This window comes from Notothenia rossii, assembly GCF_949606895.1.
Source record: "Notothenia rossii genome assembly, chromosome: 8".
NCBI lineage: Eukaryota > Metazoa > Chordata > Actinopteri > Perciformes > Nototheniidae > Notothenia > Notothenia rossii.
In genome coordinates this window covers 54,557,880-54,584,090 of record NC_136906.1, presented here as the reverse complement: position 1 = coordinate 54,584,090, position 26,211 = coordinate 54,557,880, and the positions used below count along the sequence as shown (strand labels likewise).

The window sequence follows — 26,211 nt, the reverse complement described above, 5'->3', positions numbered from 1 at the left end:
GTGCAGGTCCCTCCATTCAGGAGGCGGTTGTTAAATTACAGGCTGTTTTTAACATTATTCAGACTCAGCTCTCTGAACTAAAGCTTCTTTTAAATGTGGATAAAACCAAGATAATGCTCTTTTCAAAAGCTAAAAAGACACCAGAGCCTGTTTTAGATATTGTATCAACGCAAGGAACAAAACTTGAAGTTGTTGCCTGTTACAAATACCTTGGTATCTTGCTTGATGACTGTCTCTCTTTTAAATTTCATGTCAATAACCTGCTTAAAAAACTGAGGGTTAGGCTAGGTTTCTTTTTCAGGAATAAGTCCTGTTTCTCACTTGAGGCCAGGAAAAGGCTAGTCACTGTGACCTTTTTACCTGTGCTGGACTATGGTGATCTGCTGTATATGAATGCACCTGCCAACTACCTGAGCAAACTAGATGCTGCGTATCATAGTGCTCTGAGATTTGTCACAAACTGTAAAGCACTTACTCATCACTGTACATTGTATACCAAGGCAGGTTTACCATCACTCACTGTACGGAGGCTCAGTCACTGGTACACTTTTATCTATAAAGCTATGTTGGGCAAACTCCCGTATTATATCTGTTCATTGATAAAGCAGAAAGTTGCAAGCAGCTATTGTCTGCGATCACAGGATATAGTCTTGTTAGATGTGCCAAGAGTAAGGACTGTCTTAGGTAAGACAGCTTTTATGTGCGCAGCTCCACTTGCTTGGAACAGTCTACAGGCAAAATTGAAATTGAGCATTTTTATTTCTCTGAATGTATTTAAGGCATGTCTAAATGAAATGCTTTCTGACACTCTGGGTATTTGTAAATGTTGAATATGTAAATATGATATCCTCTGTTGTTTGTATGTTGTTTTTATGTTTCATGTGGAACTAAATGATGCAGGTCTCCCTTGTAAATGAGATCGATGATCTCAAGGAACCAATCTGTCTAAATAAAGGTTTGAAATGAAATAGGAGACATCTCTTAGTGCAGTGGTCACCAACCTTTTTAAGCCCAAGATCACCGACCTCGGTCTAGGTGAAAGGCGAGATCTACCTATTGCAGAATTGAGTGAAAAAGACGGCCCAGACAATGCTTCCAATTTGAGGCCTTTTATATAGGCTAATTGCATCTGAATTACTGTTACAATGAAGGCTCCATAATCAGCTCACGGCATATAGGCAGGGGTAAAGTGCTATTGGGGGGCGGATCTCACCTCCTCTAGGGGGTCCTCACCCCCTCTAGGGGGGTCTGGGGGGATGCTCCCCCGGACCCCGGATTTTTTTTTAATATTGAAGTTGAAAGCATCAATCTGGTGCACTTTGAGAGCAACATGAAGAGTTCTATGGATACCTCTCTCAGCACCCATATGAAACAGAACTGTAAACAGATTTTCTTTTTCTTTATGGATATTTTACAAATCACTCCCCTTTTAAACTGTATTCTTGTTTTACTGACATACTGTATAGTAGGCTATTTCATACCTGTTTTTCATTTATTCTCTTATTGTTTGTATAACTATAAATGATCATATGAAGGTTGCCGCGGAAATAATCTTTTGAATAATTTGTGACAAAACCGTTCTAAACACTCAGAGAGTCCTTTAGCTCACCTGAGCCCCTCAGTCTGACAGGAGAGGACTCTCCTCCAGCTTGTTGTGGAAACAGCTCCTTATGTCCGTTAGTTAGTTAGTGCAGCTAGCTAACCAGATGCTAACATTACCGTACCCGCTAGCACCGGTCCCTCTCTCTCCGTCCCTCTCTCCCTCTCTCTATCACAATAAATGCGCTATTGCCACACACACACAGAGCCGAGCTTGAATGACACAAGCACAAGTGTATTTCCATGCAACTCTCTGATTGGTGTGGTGTCTTGCCTCTGTTGCGTTCAGTGAACACGGGAAATTACAGTCCTGCCGTTGTCTCTTGTGTCATGATGAGGTTCACGTAAAGCACGGTTAATGTATTATATTATTGAGGTGTCTCAAATATACGTCAATCAAGTGGCACCTGCTAACGGGGTGGTGGATGATAGGTTTACATCTAAAAACGTATTTTTCAAACATAATTATTTTAATTTAATTTTTCTTTCTTTTGTTACTTTTTTTTTTAACGGCCCGCGATCTACCCGCACCACACTCGCGATCGACCGGTCGATCGCGATCGACTGGTTGGCGACCACTGTCTTAGTGCATGTCTGCTCACCACCTCAAGCTCAACCTTGACAAGACTGAACTGCTTTTCCTTCCGGGAAAAGAGTGTCCCACTCTTGACCTAACAATCAACATCGGCCCCTCTGTTGTTTCCCCGACTCAGACTGCAAGGAATCTGGGTGTGACCCTAGATAACAAACTGTCCTTCACTGCAAACATCGCTGCTACAACCCGCTGCTGCAGATACACACTTTACAACATCAGGAGGATACGTCCCCAGCTATTCCAGAAAGCGACACAACTTCTGTTCATACAGTATGAAGTCAAATGGAGCTGTTAATGGGACAGAGGATTGGAAGACAGCAACCAATGACCTCATATCTGCTTGCTTGCTTTTAATTTGCACATGAACAGACCTGTTTGCTCTGCAGAAAATCGCTCCCTTCACTAATTTGCTGGATCTGCCATTTGAATGAAATGAAGGTATAAGTCATGCGATGCCCAAAAATACTTAGGACAAATTCAGAGACTACATGCAACCCCTTTGCCCAATGGGCTGTGTTAAGTGGTGTACGACACCCCCTTAATTCACTAGTGCTATTCACTCTAAACATAAGACTTAGACTGTTTAAACAGGGTCATCATCGCTCCTCATTACCCCAGTATATTCCCAAACGTCACAAAACTCTCATCAGTCAAATCACCATCCAGTGTGTTATTACCGTCCAAGTATACTCGCCAGTTTTCTTGTGTTGGGGATATGCTTTGCCGATGAGGTTTTGCTTTAAACACATGGAGGAGTAAACACATAAATCATGCAACCCAAGGAGAAGCCTCAGTAGCAATCTGTTTTCCTCTCTCGCAGCACATATACATCCACTTGATCATTTACTTGCCTTTCTCTGTCTTTATTGTTTTCTCTCGTCTTTTGGTACACAGGAAAGCAGGCCTGTGAATATTAGCAGCTAGCCAAGAGGAATTCATCTATCTAGCTTCCCTCTGCTCTGCATCTGAGTAAACACACATCCACTGGTGCAACCAATAAAGCAATTGGTTCTGCTGCAGCCTGACTAAAGGAGACAGAGGTATATCTTCTTCTAACAGACTACTCAGAAGAGACTGCTGGCCGTTAGCATACTGACACACCACACCACATTCTATTTTGCAGTCAATCCTCATTCGTTCAAACCTCAAAGACTCCTGTAGTCCATGTTAACTCAGAGTAGGTCAGGATGATGTTTTTTCCAAACCCCAAACAATGAACATGTTTCACAAATTAAAAGTACTGGAGGCTTAATTGCGTTCCATGAATACTATCCATATACATCTAAACGACATAGCCTACTTGACAACTAAACATGCTCATGTGTAGAACCAGCTTTTAAAATATCACCACTACTTTGGTCCCTTACCCACTCCGGTTCCAATTTATTTAAAACGTCATGCCATCAAACAAACAAAGTCTTGTATAGGACATATATATTTAAACCTTCATGGTACCCTCGGCAGTGAATCTGTTTTTGTCTGTTAGTCAAACCATGTTAGCTAGATTAGCCCCTCGATGCTAGCCCACTTGCTAAACACCTTTTTTTGTAGGCCAACCCGAAAGTTAGCAACACAAGGCCCGCCTTGACAAAAGGCAATGGGATGTTTGCATCAGATCATTGGGAATAAGATTAGAAGTAAACGTAATGCTATAAACAAATTAAATCACTATCGCTTGACTTCACGTCACCACCGATAAGCTAAAAGCAAACTCTTGTATGGCGTGATGCCGTTTAGTAGTCCAGACCCGGCGCCAGAACGAATCCACGATTTTCATGGGAGGGTACACAAAACCGTCACGTGCTGCGGGCCTGCGGCACAATATATATCAAACAGCAAGGCCAACAGCATTGCATAAAGACACACACTTATCGCAAATACATACACAAATAAAGGGCAACATAGAAACCACTTTTGAAACATTGTTTGCGTGGCAACACAAACACTGGTAAATCACGAGCAAGGCACACACTGGGTAAGGATGGCAGCTTCCTCATCGTTGCACTCGGAGAGAAATAGTAGAGACGGAGACGATGAACTGTTTAGCCCTCCTTGGGCATGGTTTATTTCTATGCACTGCAGGTGCATCCTTTCGCTCAGCCGAGCTATACTTGTCAACCCTCCCGATTTTCGCGGGAGACTCCCGATTTCATTGCCCTCTCCCGGTTTCCTCCCAGGGTCATATTTCTCCCGATTTCTGACAAAATCTGATTTACTCAGGACTGTTTCCACTCGGACTTTAATACAGCTACACCATTGTTTGGTTTCCATGGTAACACGTCTCTTTAGTAGCGCGCGCAACTGAAAGTCGGACAGGGTGAGGCAGATAGTCAAAGAAAACAGAACAAGAATCGACAACTACTCTACTCCCTGCTCACTCCTTTCCTGCCCACACATATGCTCCATCAAGGATGGTGCTACAGGCTGCACTTAGAACTACAATAAGCATGTTAATGTTAATCTAACAGCTCCGGCGACAAACTAGCATCCCCCCCCCATTTTGCATTTTGAAATGCTCCCGATTTCTGAGGTCTCAAGGTTGGCAAGTATGAGCCAAGCTAACTTAGAACATTATTTTGTCCAACTCTGCATCTTTGTGCAGCGTATACTCAAACAGCGATAGGAAGAGCCCACTGCCTGACTCGGACATGCTGTGGAGTGGATCGTGGTCACCTCTGAGAGGGAGTTGGTTGACAGCTAAAAAAGCTATAATATCAACGACAGCTGACACGTAATAACGGTTCCGTGCCAACTGATCTGTGTGCACCAAAGTACTCATTTCCTTAAATGTTTCCTCGCGTATCTGTCTCTCTCTCCACAAACTCTCACATGAAATGTGTTTTTTGATGCGGCATGCCTTAGCAGTCCTTTATCAGTCTGTAATGCGTGTTTCCAGTTGCAAAAACCTTTGACAGTAAAAGCCGCATCAGATGAAGACGTATTTACTTTAAACTGTCTACAGGGGAAACAAAAGGCTGCGTCTGCTTTTAACAAATATTCAAGCCATGGCCTGTTATTGTACCATGCAGCGGCAAAAGTGCGCTTATTTCCTGAAAACAATCTCCCTGGATAACGATCTAGTTTCACCTGGTTGGGTTTATTAACCCCAAGATCACCTGGGGCTGTTGGTCTTTGAGAGGTTGCTGGCCCAAAAGTAGCCTACCAGAGGGGGGCGCCAAAAATTGCAACAAAAAAAAAAAATCTTTTTTTTTTTTTTTTTTTTTGCTTGGCGCAGTTTTGGCGCCCCCCCTCTATATCTGCAACCATTATTCTTACATAAAAAAAAAATTCTAACATAAGGGAAAATGAGCCAAAAATCTAAAACGGTCGGTCGGAGAGCCTCGGCTTTAGGTGTTCACAGTCAGAACATGCTAGAGAGCTGTGCATTGATGGGTATCGGTCAAGTGTTTATCAAATTGAGCGTTGAGGAAAGAAAGACTAACGTTAGAGAACTATGAAGAGGCAAAAGCCATCTGGGGCGCAGTATAAAAACAGAAGAAAAGAAGAAGAAGAGAAACGTGCCAAGGTGAAAGGTATGCAATTTTGATTGTATTGTCAACATTAGCGAATGGATCATGTAATCTTGCTAGTTAGCTAACCCAACGTTAGCTAGCCAGCGTTTGTTATTGCCATTCAGTCGAAACTGTCATAAGGCTATTTTCTTTGTGTCATGAAATAGAAATATTAGTAATAAAAACAATGTTAGTTTTGGTGTAGCGAGCTAGCCAGTGTGGTGGAATGTTAGTTAGTTGGTAACGTTAGCTAACGTTAAGTTTACCTCAGAAAGCACATTGACTATCCGAGTCAAACATTTGCCAAATTCAACCCTGTCATAATGTGCGCTAACGTTAGCTAACTAGCTCAGTGGTTCTCAACTCCAGTCCTGTTGAATGTTTTCGTTCCAACCCAGAACTAACACACCTGATTCAACTGTTCTAATAAGATAGGCATAGCTCTTGATTAGTTGAATCAGACCTGTCAGGCTGTCCTAATGCTTACTAACTAAATAATAGCTACATTTAACAAATGGAAATGATTCAATGTTGATAATACACATTTTGTTATATCATTTTAGATTCACTTTTAAAATATCTGGGACCATCTGCTGCATCAGTTGACAAGGAACCGCCATGCACCTCAGCTGTGCCGGCTTCCTCAGGTGAGTGCAATGTGTCAATAGATGTTCCTGATGATAAATAATTTAATGTGAAATCCAGTCAATATATTTGCTCTTGTGTGTTCTTTCTATATTTATAGACCTAGAACCACATGAAGGAACGTCAGAACAGCAAGCTGCTCATCCTGATGAGATGACCACTGATTCCACCCTGCCACTGACCACTGTGTCTGTTTGTTCTGGTGAGTACAATATGTCAATAGATGTTCCTGATGTGATGATAAATAATTGAATGTAAAAATGACTGTCGTGCCATTTCTAATCCAGCCAATATATTTGCTCTTGTGTGTTCTCTATATATGTATAGGCCCAGAACCACTGCAAGGAACGTCAGAACAGCCTGCTGCATCTCATCCTGATTGCACCACAGATTCCACCCATACACTCTTCTCAGGTGTGTGCCTTATGAATGTAAAGATGTTTAGCTATAAACCTAATTGTCCTCATGCTTTCAAATAATTGCTTTCTGTTTTTATTTACATTTTACACACTGTCCCAACCTTTTTGGAATTGGGGTGTGTGTGTGTGTGTGTGTGTGTGTGTGTGTGTGTGTGTGTGTGTGTGTGTGTGTGTGTGTGTGTGTGTGTGTGTGTGTGTGTGTGTGTGTGTGTGTGTGTGTGTGTGTGTGTGTGTGTGTGTGTGTGAAGATATTGTGAATATGAGGTGAGAAAATGTGCTTCACATGCCCTCCAGATGCAGCAAAGACAGACGATCCACTACCAACCGATCCTGCTGACTGCCCTTCACATCTCACAGACACAATGAGGACAGAGTTTGTTCGGAGAGGACCATATCAGATAACACCTGATTTCATTTTCCCAAGGAGAGATGATGGGAGAAGTTGCCACCACCAGTACTTCAGCAGGACCTTAGTAAATGGAGAAAGGATCAAAAGAAGTTGGGTGACATATTCAAAAAAGAAGAACAGTCTTTTTTGTTTTTGTTGTCAACTTTTATCTCCAAAACAAATTAATTTAACAAATGCAGGACTGTCGGATTGGAAAAATGCAAGTGCTGCTTTGACCAGCCATGAAAATAGTCCGGAACACCTGAACAATTTGGCGTCATGGAAAGAATTGGCAGTTCGATTAAAACAAGGTACAACAATAGACAAACAAGAGCAGGCCCTCCTTGAGGCAGAGAAGAGTCGGTGGAGAGCAGTGCTGACACGACTGTTTGCTATTGTACAGTCTCTGGCAGGGCGAAATATGGCATTGAGAGGAAAGACAGAAATACTCTCCTTCAAATGGAAACTTTTTGAAAGAGGTTGAGCTTTTGGCGCAGTTTGACCCAGTGATGAAAGACCACATCCACAAGATTAAAAGTCAAACATCCCACCACTACTTGGGCAAAACCATTCAGAATGAGTTGATTGAATGCATCAGTGGAAATATTCTATCAACAATAGTGCAAGAAATAAAGAAATGCAAGTACTTTTCCCTCATTTTAGATTGCACCCCGGATGTTAGCCACACTGAACAGCTGTCAGTAGTCATCAGAATTGTGACACTGGAAGAAGACCCCCAGATTAAAGAGCACTTCATGGGATTCCTAGTAGCAGAGGAGTCCACTGGTGAAAGTTTGTCCGCCCTGATTTTGAAGAGGCTGGAGGAGTTGCAGATTGCCTTTGATGACTGCAGAGGACAGTCATATGACGACGGCGCAAATATGAGAGGGAAGAACAAGGGAGTACAGGCCAGGCTACTGCAGTTGAACCCAAGAGCTTTGTTTGTGCCTTGTGGGGCACATACACTCAATTTGGTCATTGCTGATGCTGCCAAAAGCTCCAAAGATGCCATATCATTTTTTGGCATTGTGCAGAAGCTATACTGCCTGTTTTCTGCCTCTACACAGAGATGGGCCATCCTCAAGAAACACGTCAACCTTTCACTCAAAATGTGGTCAGAAACCAGATGGGAGAGCAGAGTGAAAGCTGTGGAGCCTCTGCGATATGAAGCCGCAGCTGTGAGAGAGGCACTGCTTGAGGTGAGAAACCAGGCAAAAGACCCAATCATCAGGATTGAAGCCCAGTCTCTGGCAGAAGAAGTGGGGTCATTCCGCTTTTCACTGTGCACAGTGGTCTGGTATGACATGTTAAGTCAAATTCAGCAGGTGAGCAAAGTCCTGCAGTCCCAAACAATGCAAGTGGATGTAGCAGTAAGTCTACTGAAAAAGACTGAAAAAGCTCTCAAATCCTACAGAGCCACAGGCTTTGTGGCTTCACAAACATCAGCCAAGGACATGTGTGAAGACATGAATGTGGATGCAGTCCTTGTGCAAAAGCGGCTGAAGTCAACAAAGAGGCACTTCTCATATGAGTCTCCTGATGAGCCATTGAGGAATGCCTTGCAAAATCTGGAGGTAACGTTCTTTAACGTGGTGGTAGATGCTGCAGTGTCAGCACAAAAGGAGAGGTTTACCACTCTTGAACATGTGCAAGACAAGTTTGGCATTCTGTACAACTTCCCAGACCTGCCACACCAAGAGCTGATGAAGCAAGCAGAGGCACTTGCACACACCTTAAGCCATGGAGGGCAATCTGATTTGGATGGGAAGGAGCTGGCTCAGGAGTTGGAAAATGTACCTGACTTGCCATCAAAGAGCATGACAACTCTTGAGTTGTTGAAATTCATACATACAAAGCAGCTCACCGAAATATATCCCAACTTGTGTATTGCTCTGCGGATCAGTGCAACGCTACCAGTAACAGTAGCTTCAGCCGAGAGGAGTTTTTCCAAATTAAAACTCTTGAAAACATACCTGAGGTCCACCATGGCTCAAGAACGCCTCAGTGGTCTGGCTGTAATCAGTATTAACCATGAGGTTGGTGGTCAGATTTCATATGATGATGTGATTGATGACTTTGCAGCGAGGAAGGCCAGAAGGATTGCACTGTAAATGGAAACCAGTAGGAGCTAATATGTAGGCCAACCTTGTGTGATGATAGGGAGTGGAATGTAAATAGTTCTTGAGACAAAGTGAATTTGTAATATTTATGTATTTGTTTGTTTATTTAGCATATTATATTTTGATTATTTGACATGTGTAACATATTTTACAATACATAATTTTCTTTTAAAGCAAATGTGCACGTTATTTTATTGTTTGTTATTGTTATTATTATTATTGTTTGTTAGCTAAGTTGTTTGTTTTAATTCTTTAGTGTGCACTTTACATTTCTTCTTAATTTTCTTTGAAAGCAAATTTGCACATTCTTTTATTGTTTGTCATTGATATTATTATTGTTTGTTAGCTAAGTTGTTTATTTGTTTTAATTCTTTAGTGTGCACTTTACATTCATTCTTAGCTCTTGTTCTTGGTTGTAATAAATAAAGCTGCAGTACTTTACTGTATAACTGTTAAGATGTTTTGATATTTTTTTTGGGGGGGGCGCAGTGGTGAAGCTCGCCTAGGGCACCAAATGTGCTAGGTCCGCCCCTGATGGTAGGGGCACAAGGAGCTGTGTCTCGGAGGACAGCGTTGGTGGCGGCCGCGTTGATGAGTCAAGGGCTCGCTGGGCTCGTTAACTCAGCCCCGGGGTTTGCCAAAGTCAAGCTTGTGACATTAAGTCGTGCTGCTGCAACGGCAGGTGCAGGGTCGCCAGCAGATGCATCGGCTCCAGTTCTTTCATCGCTATTTCGTTTCAATAAATCCTTAGACCTTTTAAGCCAATTTCTGATGTCCATTTTGTAATTCAAACAGAAATGGGAGTCTACAGAATGCACAATAAACAATAAAAAAATCCAGAATAGGCGGCAGAGTGTGACGCTGTGATTGGTCCAAATGTGGACAAATCACAAATCACAACAGACACATGAATTTATTTGACGTTGCCTGCGATTTTTTTTTAGTTACTATCTGACATCACATACATCGTAGCATAAAAGTTTATTTATAATTAAAAAAATTAAAAACATTTTTTTTTAAGTGTTATAAATAATAAAAAACAGGTTTATTGGGGGAGGGCAGGAATGTCAAATGGGAGGGCCTGGCCCGGCGCCGGGCATGTAGTAGTCTAATGGCGCATTTCCAACGCAGGCCTCGCTCGGCCTCGCTCGGCCTCGCTCGGTTTGGTTAGGCCTTATTAGGCCCGGCTCACTTTAATGCTGCGCTTCCATTACAGTTTAGGAGCTGGGGCAGTAACTATAGTAACGCAGTGTAGGCGGAGCCGTGACATCATCTTCAATGAGCACCCTTGAGCACCCCAGAAAAAACAACATCAGCTGTTAGCTGTTTGCACTCAAGCTCCTCATATCTGTTCAGAAGCTAGACAAAAGTTAAACACGTACAAACCACCGACTGTCTGTGTCATGGCGAATACAGTCGCTGGTTTATTTATGTTTGTATAGGCCGTTGTGAGTGTGGACGGTCAGAGCTTATAGCCTATATTGCGTTAGCTTAGCAGATCTCCATTTAGACAACAAATTAAATCAAGTTTTTATTTATATAGCACATTTTAAACGATTTTTGGTCGAGTCAAAGTGCTGTACATATAATAAAAATACCCTACAATAAAGACACTTTACAGCAAATACAAAAGCACAGTTTGTGCAGAATATCAGCTACACCATAAAGGTGCACAGCTGATATAAAGGGACACCTAGTGGTTAAAGCATGTTATTGAATTTCATTATTTTTATTATTAGATATTAATAGGATCCCTATAAAGTATATTCATTACTCGTTATTCTCGTTAATAGTTCATTAAAGACTGTATATAATGACTAGTTTACACATCCCTTTCAAGATTTCAAGATTTTCTAAGCTAAGGTTTATTGACATATCATATTATACACAACTACGGTGTACTTATGCAATGAATGAAAAACTTGGGTCGCAGATTCCTCAACAGTGCACAAGACATCTATCAATATGTGTGTATGCCTCCACCATTAAACTGTCATTCTGCACATTTCTTATACTATCTACATACATCTTATTAGAGTATAATATTATGTATAATATCAGTTTAATAATAAACAAATAATAAACATATAAGTGATTAAACATAGTTAACATTGCAGAAAAGCAATATATTAGACGTTAAGTACTTTGTCAGATTTAATATTTATCTGTAGATACAAATGTCACTGTGTACTGTGTGCTATATATGTGTGACCATTAAAGAGGGTATCATCCCTCCATATTCTTCTTCTATACCCCCAAAGCTTTTTTCTTATTCAAAAGAAGACCTTAACCTAAAGTACTCTTTAATGTTTAAATTAAGCCTTATTAGTTTGTCTGTCTTGCACATCCTCCTATTAATATCTAATAATAAAATAATACAATTCAACAACGTGCTTTAACCACCAGGTGTCCCTTTCTATCAGCTCTGCACCGTTATGGTGTAAGTACAGCCTATCTACCAATTGGATCAAATATAGAAATCAGCCGAATTAGTGTTGATACTGCAAGGAGACGTATTGTGTGAAAATAAATGTAAGATGTTGTTTAATTGCTTATATATTTATGATCCACGTCACGTTTTCAGTTTTGGCGGCAGTTGTTCCTGTTTGTCTAGAAGTCTTCTCAGCAGGGCTCTATTCATAGAGAACTACGGCAGATATGTAATATTTAATGCAGCCGAACCGTGTATTATATTGCCGTTATATGATGACTTTTAAAGAGAAAAGCAAGCATACTCGGAATAAAGTATTATTTTATTTTGAAAAATCGTTTTCAGATTTCACATCACATAAACACCAAATCCCAGCATGCATTGCGGCTAACCATCCAATCATCGAGCTGAGGATCTTGCCTACTTCTGTTTCCGGTTTCGTTAATGACCGATGTATTTTGTTATACACACATTCCTTCACATTTACATTTTAATTTGCATTAAAGTATTTTGTGAGGCCTTCTAACATGTTTTTAAATATAACTACGGTTGTACTTGAAGAGTTTGTAAATTAACATGAACCGAAGCTGTTGCCTGGCAACTCAATCGCACAACGTCACGTCCGTTAATTCCACATCCACAAACCACACGCACGGATTAACATAGCTTTAATACATTAATGTAGCCTTTGTTTCTGCTAAAAGAGGTGCCGACCAGCTGGGGCAACAAGAAAATTGGCGTAATCGAGTGTGACTATTAAAAAATAAATCATTACGTCGGGGTAGCATTTGCTTGGCATTTCCGGTTACTTCTCCACTGGTTAACATGGGTTAACAATACCGTGTAACTGTCACGTTTGAAGGGACGAAATCGTGACATCTTCACGTCTCCCAGCATGGTAAATCGTCGCATGTTCACGTCTTGCCGTGATATCGGGTTGCAAGAACAACACCAAAGTACTCTGTTTTCCCAAGGATATGGTCTCTGACTTGGCTGAGAAGATCCTGCATATTGGGGCTGAACATCTGACTGTGAAGAATGTGGTACTGCACATTGGAACACATGATGTTGTGAAAGAGTCAGAAGTGCTGAAAAAAGACTTTAAATGTTGTTGGAAACTGTCAGCTCTCTAAATGCAGAGGTGTTAATCAGTGGCCCTCTACCGCCAGTCAGAAGAGGAGTGGAGAGATTCAGCAGATTGTTTGCACTGAACACCTGGCTTTCAATTGCCTGTACTAACCATTCTGTCCATTTTATTGACAACTTTCACTTTTTCTGGGACCGCAGACATCTTTTTAAGGCAAATGGAGTTTGCCTGAACAATCAGGAGTGAAATTGTTTATCTCTAACGTATTCAACTGCCTACGTCATAAATCTGTTCCCTCTGCGAAGGACAAGCAACAAGAGGAATCAAAACAAGAGAAAGACACAACACATCGCTCAGAAAACCTTGAAAATCTATCACTGAACTCGCCTGAGGAATGTCTTGATTATGAGAGACAAATGGAGAAGTCTCCACCACCCTTCATCTCCCCTATCACCTCTGAGGATACTCTTCCTTCACCCCACAGCTCTCTCTACTCTCCGTTCACCCTTTCACCCACCCTCCTGGAGATCGCTGAACACACGAAGGAGATACAGAGGGTTGGCACTGAATCCTTCCTGGAGTTCAAAGACCAAACTAAGGCGATACGCAGGGTTGGCAGCATGTCCTTTACCCAGCTCCTCAACAACGCCCATCAAAATCACAGCAGAGACGCGCACCATCTCCCCCGTCTTCATCACCTTGTCTACGTCAACCACCTCCCCCCCCCTGGCAGCATGTCCTTTACCCCCGCCCTTCAACAACGCCCACCAAAATAACCGAAGCAGAGACGCGCACCATCTCCCCCGTCTCCATCACCGTGCCTACGTCAACCTCCCCTACCTTCAAGAAAGCATCTGCAGTCTCCGAAGCCTGATAAGGATGTGTGTGTATAAAACGCAACAAACTCTTGCTGATATGGGCTGGGTCCAGGCTCAAGGGCGTATGGCACTCAACTCTTTCCAGGACATGCCGGGGCCCTGCCTGCCAGTAGCTTTGCCGATATCTGTGTTGATAGATTAAGAGCGGTGAATCAGTTTAGAAACAGGAAGTGCTCAAACGTTTGTGTGAGTTTATCAAATTTAGAAATGATTCCATGTCAACCACAGCTTGTCACAAAAAATCTACTGATAGTGTATTCAACAAACTAGCTTTATTAAATGTCAGGTGTTTGGCAGGAAAACATTTTTTAATCAATGATTTTATCACAAAGAACAATCTCGATTTTATGTTTTTAACGGAAACTTGGATTGAACAAAATAACAGTGCAGCTGTTCTTATCGAATCAACCCCTCCCAACTTTAGTTTTATGAGTCAGGAAAGAATGCATAAGAAAGGGGGTGGAGTAGCTATTTTATTCAATGATTCCATTCAATGCAGGAAGACATCAATATGGGAACTTTGCTTCTTTTGAATATGTGGCCCTTCAGCTGAAATGCTGCTCTCGAGCTCTGTTCCTAAATATCTATAGACCACCCAAATACTATGTGAGCTTTTTTGATGATCTTACAGAACTGCTGTCTATAGTGTGTATTGACTTTGACCGTCTAGTCATTGTTGGTGATTTTAACATCCATGTTGACAACCCCCAGGACAGAGGGGCTAAAGCACTGTTTTGTGTTCTTGATAACTATGGGCTGACTCAGCATGTGAGGGAGCCCACGCACAATAAGGGGCACACTCTGGACTTAATTATCTCAAAGGGTCTAAATATCTCTAAGGCTGTGGTGACTTATGTTGCACTCTCTGACCATTCCTGTGTTTTCTTTGAGAGCTCTATTTCTGTTCACAAAAATGTTCAAAGAGAGGTAACCACAAAGCGATATTTCACTGAAAACACTAGGGAAATGTTTACTCAGAATTTTTCTTCTACACTTGCCCCTGCTAACATCTCAGGAAATTAGCTAGGAGATCATTTGAATTCAAAAATAAAAAAATGTATAGATGCGATTGCTCCAACTAAGGTAAAGGAAGTGACTGGGAAGAAAATATCTCCATAGAGAAAGGCCATGACCGTGAGAGCAGAAAAAAGAGAGTGTCGAAAAGCTGAACGTAGGTGGCGAAAAACAAATCTCCAGGTTCACTTTGAAATCTATAAAGAGAGACTTGGCCTTTATAATTTGGAATTGTAAAACGCACAACAGTCTTTCTTCTCTGAAATCATTACCAAAAACAAAAACAACGCATGTGCCTTGTTTGCTACCGTTGACAGAATAACTAACCCCCCAGTGTCAGTAGCCTCTAAATTTCTGTCCACCAGGGCATGCAATGATTTTGCCTCCTTCTTCACTGACAAAATTCAGAAAATCAGACAAGCAGTCAGTGCCTCTGCATCAGGTACAGCAAATGTGTCCACTGAATTAGAGATTAGATCTAATCTGTGCATTTCCAGGAGAGGTTACATGTTAAATGATATCGTGCAAAATAACAGGCTACAACTCTCTTCCAGACGTTTAAAAACACTTTCTCCGACCATTTAAACATTATTTCTGGCTTGTAAAGTGCGGTGATGAGCCCTGGAGGTATCAGACTATTTTAAACAACTTTTCCCCGCCTTTCAAACACTTATTCCTGGGTTATAGCCTGTCATTTTGCACGATATAATTTAACATGTAACCTCTCCTGGAAATGCACATATTCTGTGCATTTCCAGGAGAGGTTAAATGTTAAATTATGTTGTGCAAAATGACAGGCTACAACTCTCTTCCAGACGTTTAAAAACCATTCCCCGACCATTTAAACATTATTTCTGGCTTGTAAAGTGCGGTGAAGAGCCCTGGAGGTATCAGACTATTTAAAGGGTTACCAGGAGCATGAGAATATCCTCCACAGGGTGGTGGTGCCTTGAATAAGGCAGAATATGGATGCTGATGTGCGGACGGTAAAGCACCACAAAATCCACCCCCTTTAGGGTAACCAGGGGCATGAGGTTCTGTAGGGTGTGATTATCTGGGTTTAGTCCATGGGGGAGTGCTTAAGTCCGGGGGCCCGGGGACTCACGGTGCACGAGGTTATGGAAGTGCCACTGTTGCCGGAGGTCCTTAGTCCGTCCTTTGGGGCTCTGTGAGGGGCTACAGAGAGGTGGTTTTCCCGGTCCCTCTCCTGGAGGTATGAAATAACCTGAGCTCCATGTGAGGGAGAGAGGCTGGAGGTCATTAGGCCGTCCTTTGGGGCTCTGTGAGGTGCCAAAGAGAGGTGCTTTTGCTGGTCTGTGTTCTGGAGGTGTGAAAAAACCTGTTTGCCCGTGTTAGGAAGCCGAGCTGGAGCTGCTTCGGGGGTCTTTGAGCAGCCACAGAGAGGTGCTTTGCCCTGTTTTTGTTGTATTTTTTACTGTTAATGCACTGTGCTCCCTGGGATGATGCGCCCTCCTGCGGGGACACATGAGAACGGCACTCAAATCACTTTGTGCTTTTTAAACAGTTTAAAATAGTTTTTTCCACATTTAAAAACCGCTTTGTGCCCTGGAAATCATTTCTAATCATTATTACCGTTATGGAGGGGCTGCAGGAACACTTTCTCCGCCTTGCAAACACTTATTCCTGGGTAAAATAATCCATTTGTTCCGCCTGCTTTCCATCAGCACCCTGGGAGTAATTTCAAACGGTTTAAAATAGTTTTTCCACTTTTAAAAACCGCTTTCTGCCCTGCAAATCATTTCTAATTATTATTACCGTGATGGAGGGGCTGCAGGAACACTTTCCCCGCCTTGCAAACACTTATTCCTGGGTAAAATAATCCATTTGTTTCCGCCTGCTTTCCGTCAGCACCTGCGGCTGTCGGATTAAAACAGTTTAATGCACTTTTAACACTCACGTACCCAGGATTCCTGCTCCTGGACCTCTGCATGTGTGTGTGTGCCTGTGAGCCTGGGGCCCTGAGAGCAGCGACTCTGCCGTTTTTACCTGCTTGTCCATTTGGCTATTCAAATGTTAACCAAACGGACGGATTTCCGTCCATTTGGCTATCAGAATGTTAACGAAACGGACAGACTTCCGTGCGCATCAGCGGCTGTCAGATTAAAACAGTTTAATGCGCTTTTAACACTCACGCAGCCAGGATTCCTGCTCCTTTCCTGGGTTACAAAGTGAGGTGGCGCAGCCTGTCCTCTGGGTGGGCTCTGTGGGGGGGGGGTATCGCAGCCTGCTCCTCTCTGCCTGCTGCTGCTGCTGCGCTCTGCCTGCCGCTGCGCTCTGCCTCTATCCACACAACTTTCCCCCGCTTCTCAGAGTCCGCTGGGTAAAAAAGCCATGTGCACCGCCCTGGTTCTCTGCACGTGTGTGTGCCTGTGAGTCTGAGGCCCTGAGAGCAGTGACTCGGCCGTTTTTACCTGCTTGTCCATTTGGCTATCAGATTGTTAACGAAACAGACGGATTTCCGTCCATTTGGCTATCAGATTGTTAACGAAATGGACAGATCCACCGTTTTCCCCCTAAAAATGATTTTTAATCGTTATTTTTGCATTTAAATGATTGATGCTATCATTCATATGGTTCCCTAACACAGTGCACACATTCTGGAGCTCTCACTGGGGTCCTGCACAGGCTCCAGTCCGGTGTTTTAACTAAATGGGTTTATTTCCGTCCATTTGGCTATTCAAATGTTAACGAAACGGACAGACTTCCGTGCGCATCAGCGGCTGTCGGATTAAAACAGTTTAATGCCTCAGCCTACCCACAAATCTGTCTCATTTCCTGGGTAACAGTGTGATATGAAGCAGCCTGTCCTCTGTTGAATTAAAACCAGTTTAATGCACCTTTAACACTCAGCCTACCCACAAATCCGGCTCATTTCCTGGGTAACAGTGTGATATGAAGCAGCCTGTTGTTGAATTAAAACCAGTTTGATGCACTTTCGACACTCAGCCTACCCACAAATCCGGCTCATTTCCCGGGTAACACAGTGAGATTGTCAGCGGCTGCTGTTGAATTAAAACAGTTTAATGCACTTTTAACACTCATGTACTCCGTTCATATGGTTCCCTAACACAGTGCACACAGTCTGGAGCTCTCACTGGGGTCCTGCACAGGCTCCAGTCCGGCGTTTTAACAAAATGGGCATATTTCCGTCCATTTGGCTATTCAAATGTTAACGAAACGGACAGACTTCAGTACATATCAGCGGCTGCAGGACACACGCTGGAGGTCATTAGTCCGTCATTTGGGGCTCTTGGAGGGGCCACAGAGAGGAGATTTCCCCCATCTCTGTCCTGGAAGTGTGAAATAAACAGAGTCCCCATGGCAGGGACACACGCTGGAGGTCTCTCTCCCGAGAGTGGACGTCCATTGCCTGTAAATAGGGCTAATATTAGGTCTGTCACTTTGGGTAACCGCACCACTGTCGGTCGTCTCCCGAGAGTGGACATCCAATGCCCCTAAATAGGGTTAGGGAATGCTCCGGTTTTTGGACAAAATTAACATGGGATCACTCCGGTCAATGTACGTAGGCCTACTTCGTCTCACTGGAATATTAATGGCCAGATTGAATACAACATCGACCCAATTTCTCCGGTCAATGACAGGAGAGTTTTGAAAGTGACAAAACACTGTTCCACACATTTGAAAACACTTAATCAATGTTTACCCAGGATCCATGCACCTTCCCTGGCTTGTAAAATGTGGTGATGCGCCCTGGAGGTATCCTACTATTTAAAACATGTATACACTCATGTACACCCTTCATAGGATTCCCTAACACAATGCAGACAGCCTGGAGCAGCGACTCGGCCGTTTTCCCCCGCTTGTCCATTTGCCTATCAGTTTGTTAACGAAATGGACAGAGCCGGCGCTTTCCCCCTAAAAGTGACTTTTAATCGTGGCCTTTGCGTTTAAATGATGGATGTTATCATTCACAAGGCCCCTTGACACAATGCACACAGCCTGGAGCAGTGGAGCAGCGGCTCGGCCGTTTTCCCCCGCTTGTCCATTTGCATATCAGTTTGTTAACGAAATGGACAGAGCCTGCGTTTTCCCCCTAAAAGTGACTTTTAATGGTGGTTTTTGCGTTTAAATGATGGGTGCTATCATTCACATGGCCCCCTGACACAATGCACATAGTCTGGAGCTCACTGGGGTCCTGCATATGCTTTAATCACACTTTTGTCCATTTGCCTATCAGTTTGTTAACCAAACGGACGGAACCACTGTTTTCCCCCTAAAAGTGACTTTTAATGGTGGCTTTTGCGTTTAAATGATGGGTGCTATCATTCACAAGGCCCCCCGACACAATGCACACAGCCTGGAGCAGCGGCTCCTCCGTTTTCACACTTTTGTCCATTTGCCTATCAGTTTGTTAACGAAATGGACAGAGCCGGCGTTTTCCCCCTAAAAGTGATTTTTAATGGTGGCTTTTGCGTTTAAATGATGGGTGTTATCATTCACATGGTCCCTGACACAATGCACATAGTCTGGAGCTCACTGGGGTCCTGCATATGCTTTAATCAGGCATTTTAACACTTTTCCCCACGAAAATGATTTTTAATCATTTTTTCGGGGCTATATAAATCAAATTTCGGGTAATGCAGAGCACAATTTTACCTTTTACGATTTTAATGTATTTGCATTATATATCTTTGGGCTATAAAAGCGAAATATTTGGATGACCTTGTCAGTTTATGGAGCTTATCCCACAAATCCCGGAGGATCCGGGCCGAATTTGGGAGCTCATAGGCGGCCTGCCATAGGCCCCCACCCGTGGAAAGAAAAAAAAATGAAATAAAACGGTCAATTATATGTTAAAATAATCAAAAAATGAAGTTTTGAAATTACAACGGAGAAGGGGCTCAGAAGAAGGGGCTCCGATGCTCAACCCTTCGGCGCTTCGGGACGAAGCCCCGAACACTTTCCCCCCCCGTTGCAATTTACAACGGAGAGGGGAATCCAGACTTCCCCTTCTCCGTCCTAAAAAAACGTTCATGTTTTCCAAGCTACTGTCTGCACGAAATCGGAAACCCGGTTTTTGAGAGGACTCAGAAAAAAAACGGCTGTGTAACTTCATGGAGGAATTCATCCGCTGTATGTGCACTCTGGCTCGGATACATTTTGTTGGCCGGAGACCCCCCAGCATGGTTCTTACCAAACTTTAAGTTTTTGAACTGGGCTCCGGAGGAAGGCAAGGGGAGTTGCCACGGGACTCTATCCGCCTCATGAGGCACTATTTTCGGATACATTTTAACACTTTTAGCCCTTTTTGATGGTTCTCCAAAAAATAACTGACTTTTTCAGAGTGTGGAGGAATGCAAGGGGAGTTGACAGGGGACTCTATCCGCCTCATGAGGCACTATTTTCGGATACATTTCAACACTTTTAGCCGTTTTGTACGGTTCTCCAAAAAGTAAAGTGTTACTTTGTGAGTGTGGAGGAATGCGAGGGGAGTTGTCAGGGGACTCTACCCGCCTTATGGGGCACTATTCTCGGATACATTTCAACACTTTTAGCCGTTTTGTACGGTTCTCCAAAAAGTAAAGTGTTACTTTGTGTGTGTGGAGGAATGCGAGGGGAGTTGTCAGGGGACTCTACCCGCCTTATGGGGCACTCTCGGATACATTTTTTCATTTTCACCCTTTTTTTATGGAACTCCAAAAACACAAGTTAGTCTTTTTTTTCCCTTCCTCTTCTGATTTCTCACTGATCGAATGGCAAACGCGACCCGCCATCGGAAGGCCTTCGCCGGCCCGACCTCATGCCGGTGCTCTGGCGGTCGGTTCCTCCGAACTGCGGGTTCGACTCTGATGGCCGGGAAGGACGAGGGAAACGTCGGGGGGGTCTGCTGGAGGCTCCTGCTGGAGTCCTGCGTTTCAGCGGGACCTGGCTCGAAAAACTCGAAACCCTGACTCAGAGGCGCGGGAAGGTATTTTGAGTGGGGGTGCTGAGGTGCTGGACTCCAGTGAACACTATTACGGGCACTATAGAGCACGCACAAAAAAACTCACCGCACGCAAACACACAGTAAACCCGCGACTGTTACAAAGAAGGCTCGATAATCAGCTCACGGCATATAGGCAGGGGTAAAGTGCTATTTTTTTACGAGTGGGGAGCGGACCTCAGCTCCTCTAGGGGGGTCCGGGGGGATGCTGCCCCGGGAAGATATTTTTTTAAATATTGAAGTTAAAAGCATCAATCTGGTGCACTTTGAGAGCAACATTAAGAGATCTATGGATACATCTCTCAACACCCAGATGAAACACAACTGTAAGCAGATGTTCTTTTTCTTTATGGATATTTTAATAATCACTCCCCTTTCAAACTGTATTCTTGTTTTACTGCCATATAGTATTTCATAACTGTTTTTCCTTTATTCTCTTATTTTTTTTATAACTATAATGATCATATGAAGGTGTGCCGCGGAAATAATCTTTTGAATAATTTTTGACCAAACCGTTTGAGACCCACTGAGATAACTTAGACTAAAGTTAACTATCTAAACACTCAGAGAGTCCTTTAGCTCACCTGAGCCTCTCAGTCTGAGAGGAGAGCTCTCCTCCAGCTTGTTGTGGAACAAACAGCTCCGTATGTCCGTTAGTGCAGCTAGCTAACCAGATGCTAACAACACGGTCCCTGCTGCTGGCACCGGTCCCTCTCTCTCTCCCCCTCTCTCACACATACTAAATGCGCTATTTCCGCACACACACAGAGCCGCGAGCTTGAATGACACAAGCACACTTTTATTTCCATGCAACTCTCTGATTGGTCTGGTGTCTTGCCTCTGTTGCATTCACTGAACACGGGAAATTACAGTCCTGCCGTCCTTTCTAGTGTCTTGATGAGGTTCACGTAAAGCACGGTTAATGTATTATATTATTGAGGTAGAATTGTCCGGGGCTACAGAAAAGACATTCGGGGCAGGCCAAAATATTATTTTACCAACAGTGTGGAATTTATTGGCTACATATTACACAGATTATGCACAGCGGGAGCAGCAATAACCGTCAAATAATAATTCAGACAGGGGAGCTCCGCACCCCCTGCCTGCCGCTAGGGGGTGCTGCAGCGCCCTCAGCACCCCCCTTCCCGCGCCCATGCCCTGACTCCAGTGCGGTGTTGCGGCCATGCGCCTCCGGGTACCAGACTCCCCTGCCTCCTCCGTGTTGCGTGGGCTGCGTGGGGGTAACCCTGCGTGTCTCTTACCTCCCAGGCCGACCGATATGAAGCGTTTCAAAGAAGAACCGTCTGACTCAGGGGTCCCACCACGGGTTCCGTAGCGGGGTGGAAGTTCCACCTCCCCACTTCGCCGCGGAATGCAAGACAAACACCTGTTTCTCTCATCCTCCACTGTGGCATAGCGGCCTTAGTCGGCTGCGGCATTCAGCAATTGGCCTTGCTCCGGGCACAGGACCCTACTTCATCACACTACCTGTTTGATTCTGCGTAACAACCACATATATGCTTGTCTGCAAAGACATTGATCGAATGGCAAACGCGACCCGCCATTGGAAGGCCTCCGCCGGCCCGGCCTCGTGCCGGTGCTCTGGCGGTCGGTTCATCCAAACTGCGGGTTTGACTCTGCTCCTGGGGCGGACAAAGATATGCGGCGAATGCCGGAACGCATATATGCTTGTCTGCAAAGAGGGACATGCCTGGTCCCGCCCGGGTGTTCTTCTACGGCTAGTGTCCAGCCAGCTGCGGTATCAGCAAATTTGACCCGCCATCGGAGGGCCTCCTCCCCGGGTCCAGCTTCCGGTGCTTGGCGGTCGGTTCATCCAAACTGCGGGTGCTCCTGGAGCGGACAAAGATATGTGTATTTGCCTGAAGGATGGAAATAAACAAAGAATGATATTTTACAGGACATGACGGATATGTGTTTTTTCCAGGCTTTTTGGAAATAAACCAAATGTGATTTTGCAGTGCATTACGTAGCTCATTTACCCATGTGATGTTGTGCAGTACATTACTGAGCTCATTTAACGATATGGTGTACCAGGCGAAGTGGGATGCTGCCATGTCCCAACTGGTCTCCGGAGGAATATAAGGAGAGTTGACAGGGGACTCTGCCCAGTGCTCATGAACCAAATGAGGGGTGTGTTAGAGGGGAAGGCTCTGGCTGTTTCTGCAGCCTCTGCTTCTACCTTCTCTCCCCACCCCGATACCAGCGCGTGCCTGCTGTAAAAGGCAGGTGCACGGGCTCTCACTGCCACTAACTCTGAGCCTGGCTCCCGAGCAGCACGTTCTCCCCGGCAGTCCGCCAGCAGATGAAAAACCCCCACCTCTCCGCCTCTTCCGAGGGACGAGGGAACCGCGCGGGGGGTCTGCTGGAGGCTCCTGCCGGGTGCTCCGTACTGCGTTTCACCGGGACCTGGCTCGAAAAACTCGGAACCCTGACTCCAGTGCGGTGTGGCGGTCTCGCCCTGGCCGTCCACCGTGCGCCTCCGGGTACCTGACTCCCCTGCCTCCTCCGGGGGCAGGTGCGAGGGGTTCAATGCCTCCTCTCCCCGCTGCGGCGAAGGCCGGAGCGGGATGGAGCGCCCGGAGGTACTGTCCCCACGTTTTCGTACCCAAAACTGTCTTGTGAGCTCGTGGCAGAACCATGAAACAAAAAACAATCAATGTATCGGACCGATCACCAGCCCCGTGTTGGTGCGGAGGTGGGACCATTTTAACCAGGTGGTAACCCAAGTCCTCCCCTTGGTCCGTGTTCCCTGCATTGAAGCATCGGACCCATGGTTGCAATCACCAGTTAGCTAACGCATATAAACGGAGAAACAGAAAACCATTTAAATAGAATTCATTGTGTGTGTTTTAGGAAGGATGCTGACCGAATGCCCGGTGTGCAGACTCTGCTATCTGGCTTTGAATAAGCACCTTAAGCACAAACATGCAGTGCGGAACCTGGAGGAAAGAGGCATCAGTCTTAAAATGGCCAGTGGTAGAATAAATGTTCGGACCAAACCCTGTCCCATCACAGGGTGTTCGTATGCTGGGAAGAAACTACACCGTCATGTAACTCGTGACCACCCTGAGTTCTCCCGAGATGAGGCACATCAGGTCATAGCAAGGCTGAAGCATAGTGTGGCCATGCAGTTGCTCCATGACCTCCGAGAGACTAATCCCATCATTGGAATGGCTACATTATTGGATATAGACAATGAGGAGGAATACCCGGTGCACCCTCCACCCTTCTCCCCACATACCGAGTGTGACGAAGAGGAATGCATGCAGGTGAGGCTGGAAAATGTGGCATTGAGGGCTCAGAAGGATGCCCTCATTGATGAGGTGAAGACCCTGCGCTCCAGGCTAAAACAGGGTCTAAAACCCAGGAAGCAGAATGCCACTGCTGCTCTGCTTGAGGAAGACGAAGAATGTATACGATTTAAGGGCCTAGCAATCTCAAGTACCCCCGGCATGAACACAGTAGCCTCCGGCAGCAATACCCCTCTCAAGATCCTGGTGAAGACTTTGATGCGGTCCCCAGAAGCCTCCGGAAGCAAGACCCCGGTGAAGACTGTCATGCGGTTCATAGAAGCCTCTGCGAGTGAGACCCCTCTCAAGTCTGTGATGCGGTCCCCAGAAGCCTCCGGAAGCAAGACCCCGGTGAAGACTGTCATGCGGTCCCCAGAAGCCTCCGGTAGTGAGACCCAGGTGAAGACTGTCATGCGGTCCATAGAAGCCTCTGCGAGTGAGACCCCTCTCAAGTCTGTGATGCGGTCCCCAGAAGCCTCCGGAAGCAAGACCCCGGTGAAGACTGTCATGTGGTCCGTAGAAGCCTCCCGTAGTGAGACCCCTGTATGCCAGAAGACCCGTGCGTCTGTCTCCAAAAAGCTGAAAGCTAATCTGGCTAAGGACTGGCCCTCTCCCCAAAATCACTGGTCCACTGGGAAGGGACGGGGGAATACCATGCGTGAAATCACGTTGCCTAAAAGCATGGAGACGTACATTCAGACATACAGAGGTCATTGTGAGGGTCTCGCACCGACAGTAAAACGGAAAGAGAATTGTATGTCCAATGTCAGCCGGATAAAGAACTTCCTAGTATTCATGGCCCATGGTGTTGACCGGCTGTCAGACTGGCTGTTTCTAAAAGACACAAAGAGGGTCCGTGGCTGGAGCGAGTATATTTCAGAGTCGGGCCAGGCAGTCACAACATCGCTGTTGTTCCTGAAGACTGTGAACCATTTCCCGAGGTACTTGTCTGCGTCAAAGCTCCGGGGGTGCAGGCTCACCCAGTCTGATATGACCCACATCATCAGAGAGGTGAAAGCCAACATTAACGATTTGAAAAAGTCTGTCACTGTCCACCGGTTTAAGGTGAAGAGGAACAAGCTGGATCGTCTGCCGAGCCAGGCGGAGCTTCTCGCCGCCATGGCGGCCGCTGAGAAGCGCATCCCTGGTCTCCTTGAACTGATGGCTAGCAATCCGACCTCAATCACCCAGTACCTGCTATATGGCTATCTAACCCTCCATTGGAGCCTCCTGTATGGCCACCGTCCGGGTGTGTACGCAAACATGACCAACACGGAGGTCTTTGAGGCGGACAGAAGGGGCACTGCTGAGGGCTACATCATCCACGTGCAGGATCACAAGACTGCCAAGACATTTGGCGAAGCACAGCTGGTGCTTACAATAAAGGAGTTTAGCTGGGTCATGCGGTGGATGGGGATAAAAGAGGGCTTGTCGGGTCCTCAGAGTGAATTCTTCCTTTTCACAACGGGGAAGCACACTTCCAAGAGCCTGAACGCTCACTTGAAGAGGGCTTGGGCTGATGCTGGGCTAAAAACAGCCGTCACCTTCACCATCTTGCGCACTGCCCTGGCTGACAATATCAAGCATCACCAAGATCCAGAAAGCAGGTCGATTCTCGCTAGGTTTATGTGTCACGACGTAAGCACTGCAGACCGGTTCTACGCGAATACGCCTGGAATAAAGGAGGGATTGAAGATCCGCTCCATGTTCAGGGCGGCAGCAGCTGCAGCAGCATCATCATCAGAAGGAGGTCTACCACCGTCAGCTACCTCCGAAGAGGACTCAGGGGCGGAGAGCAGCGATACCTCTTCTTCAGGACCGATTGATACTCCTGATGAGGGGAAAGGGGCCGTGGACACAACCTTTTTTCCCCGGTGCACCGTACAAGTTAGACGGCTAATATGGCCCCCAGGCTCCTGTTAATCATGTTGTAATCATGTTGTTATTATGTTTATTTTGTATACTGTTTTTGTAAAAATGGTGTGATAATTAAATAAATAATAAAACATTAGTATAACCTTGAAGGTTCCCAGGGGCAAATACAGTGCCAGGTATCAGACTATTTAAACAATGTGTACCAATGATTAAGACACCTTCCCTGGCTTGTAAAATGCGGTGATGCGCCCTGGACGTATCAGACTATTTTAAACAACTTTTCCCTGCCTTTCAAACACGTATCCCTGGGTGTTTTAGCCTGTGATTTTGCAGGATATCATTTAACATTGACCCTCTCCTGAAAATGAACAT

General features: G+C 45.0%; 1 protein-coding gene and 1 long non-coding RNA gene across 2 annotated transcripts in view; one reads left to right on the top strand and one right to left on the bottom strand.

Annotated features, from left to right (window-relative positions):
- The first annotated feature begins 5,803 nt into the window (after positions 1–5,803).
- LOC307016438 lies at positions 5,804–7,701 on the top strand. The gene is made up of 3 exons (XR_013801805.1): positions 5,804–6,553; positions 6,679–6,765; positions 7,065–7,701. It is a non-coding gene; the product is annotated as an uncharacterized lncRNA (long non-coding RNA).
- A 6,027-nt stretch (positions 7,702–13,728) lies between these two features.
- Positions 13,729–26,211, bottom strand: part of LOC307014303 (uncharacterized protein) — a gene marked incomplete at its 3' end in the record, with an annotated part of 137,844 nt that continues 125,361 nt past the window's right edge. Inside the window, exons 11-12 of the mRNA XM_079642176.1 lie at positions 22,434–22,533; positions 13,729–13,799 (exon numbers count right to left, since the gene is read on the bottom strand). Of these exons, the coding sequence (XP_079498302.1) occupies positions 13,729–13,799; positions 22,434–22,533 (171 nt within the window). The remainder of the gene's footprint in view (positions 13,800–22,433; positions 22,534–26,211) is intronic.